This window comes from Lygodium microphyllum, chromosome 13 (assembly GCF_053477565.2).
Source record: "Lygodium microphyllum isolate KBCC chromosome 13, Lygodium_microphyllum_v1.1.10, whole genome shotgun sequence".
NCBI lineage: Eukaryota > Viridiplantae > Streptophyta > Polypodiopsida > Schizaeales > Lygodiaceae > Lygodium > Lygodium microphyllum.
The window spans coordinates 4,206,836-4,214,301 of NC_141147.1; the positions used below are offsets into that span (position 1 = coordinate 4,206,836).

The 7,466-nt window shown below is 42.4% G+C and overlaps 1 protein-coding gene across 2 annotated transcripts; it reads left to right on the forward strand.

Annotated features, from left to right (window-relative positions):
- The first annotated feature begins 772 nt into the window (after positions 1-772).
- Positions 773-3,658, forward strand: LOC148026296 (uncharacterized). Of its 2 annotated transcripts, XM_087690706.1 has the most exons (5): positions 773-1,296; positions 1,386-1,557; positions 1,724-1,866; positions 1,977-2,066; positions 2,145-3,658. In XM_087690706.1, the coding sequence occupies exons 2-5, from the start codon at positions 1,482-1,484 to the stop codon at positions 2,496-2,498; spliced, it is 663 nt and encodes a 220-aa protein (XP_087546832.1). In that variant the 5' UTR covers positions 773-1,296; positions 1,386-1,481; the 3' UTR covers positions 2,499-3,658. The 2 variants fall into 2 exon arrangements, with proteins under 2 accessions (XP_087546832.1, XP_087546831.1); XM_087690705.1 differs by having other exon boundaries at positions 773-1,557.
- Positions 3,659-7,466: the final 3,808 nt, after the last annotated feature.

Genomic DNA, 7,466 nt, shown 5'->3' on the forward strand with positions numbered 1-7,466 from the left:
GATATTTTCTTTACCAATGCATTTCTCTTTTGAAAAGCAATGCAGTGTGGCGTAACTCAAAACATAGTGTAATTGCCATGTAAGGGAAAATCTATCATATCCTTGGGATTGAGGCATATCTCATGTAGACATAACATGCAACGACACAAGATACCAATACTCAAGTGTTTTAATCCAACAATATTGCCATTTAGGTAATGTCAATATCGTTCGTTGCCTACTTATTGGCATTCATACAATTTAGCAACATCTGGGAAAGGATGGGCCCTTGTATGAAAATGACGATGAGCTTGGGTGAAATAAGACAGCTTGACATTAGAAGAATGGAAACCGCGGAGATAACACATGGCCTAGAGTATATTTACAAAATTACAAGTGCAAGCTTGCACAACCACCCTTTCATATGTGAACTCTCGATAGGTAAAGGCTGGGTGGGTGATGGTTTTCTTTTTCCTTTCTCTTTTTTCTTTTGGCCCCCTTTTTTGTGGAGCCGTGGTCCGTTTTGTAGGTGGAGCCCGGGTGGGTGGTGGTGGGAATGCTTTTTGTCTAATATGTTGGTCCATGGGACACGCCCTTGGATGATGCATCCCTTTGTTTGCCAACGCCATGCATATGCGTACGATGTTGTAATGAGGAAAACAGTGTTGACCCGGAATTACCCGGCATTGTCAACATCTAGTTGCCGTATGTAACTATCTTTACTACGCTTATGTTTATTATAAAACACACATAACCATAATATATTTCCTATCGCAAGGTCTTGTCCCCCAAATTGCGCCATGCTCATTGCTCTCTCTCTCTCTCTCTTTCTCTCTCTCTCTCTCTCTCTCTCTGTGCGCCTCTCGGCTTTCTTATATTAGAGCTCGTCCTTTGAATCCAGGTGATCAGTCACGTACTTATGTAACTAGCCATTGCTCAGTCGTCATATCTTTCCAGCTGCTTCAGGAATCAGTGCTTATCGAAACATATTGATCCCGCGTGATTGCACGCTTCTGCACCTGCGGTCACATTAATTATGATTACATTAATCTGGTGATGTCGCTGATCACAGCTTTTGCTCATCCTGTTCATAAGATGTGCCCTGTCTCGGCGAAAGGATGAATGAGTGCTTTATCGGCCTGACTGCCATCGATTTTCCGCTCTCTTATCAGTCCGTGAATGTATAGGAGGGCATTACCCTACGCGTCTGAGTGTTCAGGAATCAGCATTACCGGCACCAGCAGGCACAGCAGGAATATTTGGGGTTAAACGACTGGATGCAATTTTTTAGTACCATCATCCACAGTGCTGCTGCAAGTAACAATTTATATGATGGCTTATGTTGGATCATATTCATGATCTTATAATACTGGTCATATATGCAATTGGCATTCCTTGTATTTCAGATTTAGTATCCTGTCGTTGTTCGTGCCGGCCGCTTTATAACCCTTCCGTCAAATCAGAAGAAGCACCCGTTGCTTCTTCTTATAAGCAGATCACTCATGCATAGACTAATCCTCTCAATTCTTCTCATCATCTTCGCTCAGCAACAGCCTCAGTGCTTCTCGAGACCTACCCGTGAGTGCCCCCGCCCTTGATAGTTTATTCTGCATTATCAAGTTCCTTTTTAGAGCTCCTTTCGCAGTTCCTGTAGTATGCACATAAATGACTGGGTTTTCAAAGGCCTTAATGAATTATGAATTGCAGTATTGTGATGTTATGACTCTATGTGATTGGCTTTCAGGAGGCTGCAGAAGCAGTGAACATGATGACGATATTCAACGGATCACACATAACATCACTCACAGTAAACTACTGTTGGCAGCCGGCGCGCAGGTTGATCAGTCCCGGAGGAGTCACGCCCCACCATTTATCCATGGCTTGCGGGTAATCCTACATTTCACAGTTTTCTGGCCCTAATGAGTAACTCCGCTTGAGTCGGCCGAGTCCAATGAATTTCTATTGCTCATGATTATGGTCCATGTAATGATCAACAGGTGATGGCTGTGAGAAAGCCCTTGAAACGTGTATCTGCATCGACTAATCATCAAGGCAGACCCTGCACATCAAGGGCTCAAAATATTCAGGTAAGAGCTAATTTATCTGATGCAGCACTTACAGATGAGTACGATCATTGCCCTGACACTACAGCTCTAAATATTCAGAGAAGAAGGTCTCAGGGACCAACAGATCAGTATGATGATTCGCGTAGTCATGATATTAGAACTCAAAAAGACCACAATAAAGTGGAGGAAAGGAAGAAGAAGTTGGTCCATGTATATGCAGCTAGTGCACACATTAAGGATAAGGATCGACTTGCAAGATCAGGGTTAACAAGGAGGCAAGTCAGGGCTCTCGTGGGATCTTCTCCTCCTAAATGTGCAAAGAAGTGCGGAAGCTGCAATCCCTGCAAGAGTGTTCTGGTCCCCATCCACAGTATTCCTTCCACTGCAGCTTCTTCAGAGTATTATCCCGAAGCATGGAGATGCCAATGTGGGGGAAGAATCTTCAGCCCGTGACAATGTAGTTTATCCGTGTGGTTGTCACTGCATTATATTCACACCGCCAAGGCATCTGATCAGCATTGTTATCATATTTGTTGATCACTCTATCATATTAGTCCTCATCTGGATCCTGAAGCCATCATGGATGCAGTGATCACATTGGATGCTGTATATAAGATCAGCCTCTATATTTGCTGAATCTCATTACTGTTTGGGATAATGAATCGCAACTAGGTCCTCCCTGGACAATCCTATGCAGATCCATGGCCTGTTGTGATTATGCTGCATACTCTACAGTACCTACAGGTGCTACTAACTACGTCAAACTTAATCCAAGTTAACTGGTCATATCCTGATTGGGTTTTGCGACAATCAACGTCGGTTCTTGGATTAAACCTTTCGGAATCATGATCTTGTGCACGGCATCATGTCAAGTGACAAACTCTACCTCTGGGAATAATCTGGCCTATACTAAATATTCAAGCTTGGTATGATTAACATGGGCGCCGAAACGAAGACTTGAAGCTAGCCAAAATTGCAGTTTGATGGAATAGGAATCCATAATGTCCAAAATGAGGCCGGTCACAGTAGTGCAGGATCATGGATACATGGACAATGTATTGGTGTCTTCTCATGTTCATTGATTGACATCACGGGTTGACAAACAGTGCCAGAGGGCGAGCTCAAAATTCAAATAGACAACCAGCTGCAGGCAGCTGGTTGGGACATGTTGTGTTGTTACATAGAATATATTAAGTCAATATTCATCTGCTGGCTTTATCGGTGCTGAGCAAAGCTTTCTTTGTCGGGTGTAATATACATATAGATTTAGAGCCAAGAGACTCCAGCCAGGCTGATCACATGCAAGCCACGCACTGTGATGCCACATCAGTATGTATAGATGACCACTGTGAGTGAGCTTTGGCATCAGTCATGACCCACCTCTCCGCCGCCCCCGGCGGGCAGCTGCTGCTATCGAGTGAGCACTCGGGATCGATAATATATTTCTTTTTGTATCTCACTAATTCCAAAAAAAAGTCTTCCAAGTTCCGCTCCCAATAAAATTTGTAAGGTAATTGAGTTTCAATTATGGTATGAACATGCAGCTCCATGCACATGCGATCTGTCTGACGGTAAACGGAGTCTTCTCGAATACAGTTCATCATGTTATGCAGCCTGGTCTAAAGCAGGAATAAATCAACTATTTTGTGATATATTAGAATAGAAGTGGAATACACGATCCTCCCAAATTCAACGCTACACTTGCGATCTGTCAGAAAGGCGAAGGCTCGATGTTTTCTTTTACGTGGCCGCTTGCACGTAAACCATTACTTTATGAAGTAGGCACCAAAAGGATTATTTAAATTATTATTCTTTCCAGGCAACGATAAGAATTGTATTCGAGCCTTGAGGGTGGGTGTATATATATATATATATATATATATATGCCTATATGCCCATCCTTTTTATTTTTTAGATGGAAGTGTTAAATGTATTGCAAGAAGTAACACGCAGTCTGTATGGTGGTAGAGTAGACCCATATTGTCCCCCTCCCATATTTGCTTCCAGACCTCATGCCGCTAACTCCAATGCCTGGTCTGCTCATCTGGTATGCTTGTAGACCTAGGGTATCATCTTGTTCCGGCTGATATGGTCTTGTCACATGGTGACGGCAAACAAACCCAAGGAAACACTCCTATATGCCCATCTTGCCCACTCGAAATGCTTCGATGAATCTATACGCTCTAGGGGTAATGAGGACTCAATTGCACCTAGGGGTAATGAGGACTCGAAGAATCCGCACTGGGTGAACATGCCTGCCACTCCCCTAGCCCTAGGGCTCAGGAAATTTTTTTTGAGGAAGAGGAAGTAAATTCCTTGCATCATCATGTGAGAAGGAAATATCCCCTATCGAGACAATATCTTATACATAAATTTAACAAATGTAACTATATTTTGAGAAAATTGAAGAGGATTTATTTCCTTCTTCCAAAGAATTGAGAAAGATTTTTGTCCAGGTGAACAAGTTTTAAGTTTAAGCGAACCCACCTTTTCCCAAACATTGCAGGTTGACCCCCATGGCCAGACAATAGAACATCATACTTTCGTTGGGGGAAAGTTTTCTAATGGGATTGGACTTTTTGTATATTTTCATTCTCCTTCTCAATTCAGTATCTTTCATTCTCCTTTTAAGTTAAAACTGCATTAGTATTTCGCATGCAAAGAATGCTAAACCACTTCGCAGCAAAACTACCTTTGTTTCCCTTACTCTCCAATTTTCTAACTCTCTCCCCCACCAAATATTACCCCCTCCGAATTGTTTTCCTCTCTTTCTACCCAAATTTCTCTCCCATCCGTCCCCTCTCTCCCTCCCTCCGTCCCTCCCTCCCTCTCAATTTTTTCCTCACGAAGTTTGCTTCTCAAAATTTTTCCATTTTTTCCTAATTTGTCTATTATTCCTTGAAATGTTAAAATTTGCGATTTCCTTTTTCGTTCTCTCTCTCTCTCTCTGTGCCCAGGTGGCTGCCTCTCTCTCTCTCTCTCTCTCTCTCTCTCTGTCTGTGCCCAGGTGGCTGCCTAGTCGAATGTACCGTTGCCACTACGCCCACCGCCCTCGCCCCTGGTTGCTGTGCTCACCCTGTCCGCCCCCTTCTCTCTCTCTCTCTCTCTCTCTCTCTCTCTCTCTCTCTGCGCCTCGCAGGGTCCGGCTTATTGCTCGTTGCCGAATGTACCGATGCCGCTACCCTTGCCCTGCCTTGTTGCTCCTCTGCTCGCCTTATCCTCCCTGCTGCTGCTGCTCCTTCGCCATGTTATTACTGCCATGCTCTAGTCCTCCGCCCTATCCACCGCCATGCTGCAGCTGTGCTATTCTTCGCCATGTCCTCTGACTCCCCTATAGGGAGTCATGCGCACATGAGAGAGAGGGGGAGAGAGAGAGATTTCAGTATGTTTCATTATCCATTCTCCTTTCTAGTTGAAAGGGGACTAAGCATGGCAACCAGGAAGGACCTTCTCTACTAAATGCTTTAGGTGAAGGGGGACTCGACGTAGCTTCGCGTAGTGTGCCAATGTCATCTCACTATAAGTCCCCCGGTAATTCCTTCCCTACTCGAGGGAACTCGTTGCCGCCTCACTTGAAATTCCTCTCTATAACCTCCTCCATCATGGTTGGATGTGTTTCTCTTCACCATATCACTACGTTTGACTCTTTAAACAATGACAACTATGTTACTCTACCATTCTCACCAATCCTTATTTTCAACCCTTCATACCTAGGCACCTTTGGGTCACTATTGGCACTGGTGAGGTCTACAAGGAGAGACAAATTTCTATTCTTCCAATCCACCTTAGCTTGGCTCAAAAATCATGGATGCTTACTAACCTTGCATCGGCAATGGTAAAGAAACCTCTCCTCTATTCCTCAAGAAAACTAACAACTACCTACACCTCAACTTGGCTCAAAAGTGTGTCTAGGAGCTCCTTGTGCAAAGAGACTTTCAAGATTTTGCCATCATTGATGCTTCTAAGTTGGCATTGAGGTAGGTTGCACACAGGGGAAAAGTCCTTGCTCGTCCTTAAAATATATGGAGATTTAATCTTTATACACTAGGCGTAGTCATAATTGATCAAAATTGTGTACATCACTAGAATTTTGCAGGTTCAATCACATGTTGACACATCCATCATATGCTCTCTCTTTTTTTTGCATGAACTAGCCATCTGGGGTTGTGTGTAATTAGCTTGAGAATGGTAAAGAAATTACTAGTTTGATGCCTCCACTCCAAGAAAGAAATGAAGATATTGGTATACCAAATCAATGCTATCCCAAAAAGAAATTGAAAGGTCAACACAAGCAAGTGTACCTCAAAAAGCAAATGTCTATTAAATAAAGTAAAGTCAAAGTCTCTAATCCTCACCATTGTGGCATTCAACATTGAAAATATGGGTTTGCAAACCATGCATTTATCAATCTATGCCATAGTCCCCATCCACTAATAGAGTACTTTTAGACCTTGGACCATATTTAATTAGGAATCTCTTAAAAAGAAAAGAAGAGGATGCACAATGGAAGGAGCAATGGCACAAGACATAGAGACTAAATAGATTTTTTTCAACTTCATCTTCATTCTTCTCCTATTATCATTGTTAATTGAGTACACAAAGTATTCTCAAAAGTGATAGATATCTTTTGACATTTAAGTCACTTCACACACAACCTTTACTTTATTTATACATATGTAAGATATGACTTAAACTATGTCTTATTTCTCAACACTCCCCTCAAGCTCAAATTAAGCTTGCAAATACAATATCCCAAGTGCACTTCTAAAGTACCCAAACTTATCTTTACCTAATGTTTTGGTAAAGATATTCATGACTTGGTTGTTGGTTTTGATATGTACCAAGTCTATCCCTACATCCATAACCTTTTTTGTGATAAAGTAATAGTACACTTAGATATGCTTCATGCTGTCAAGATTGTGGGAGAGAAGGAAGGAGTCTCGCTTGAAGCTTTCTTGCTTGCACAATGGGGGAAGACACACAAGGGTGGAGGCTGAAAACAGTTTTCCTCTTCTTAGTTGTGTAAGCCAAAAAGAACTCTAGTACAAAGAAATAGAAGAACCCTATATATGGGTCTCAAACCAAACTCAACTAACTAAGGTGGCATACTAACTGAGCCACGAACTAGAGTAGATAAGGATAGCTATCATGTAGCTATTATTCATGGGCGGTGTACCAACCGCGTCTGCAACTGACAAGTCGGTGACATAAATACACAACGGTCACCCTGGCATATCACGAGTGGAGCTCGATATCTCAACACATCCTTACATGGTAGACTAGGTTCTTTGCTAGCATAATGTTGCTAATGCTATCACAATACATGATAACTCCACCATCTATCTTTATCCCCATATCATATAATAATAATCTTAACCATGTTTGCTCATATGCTACCAATGAAATATCTCTAACCTTTGC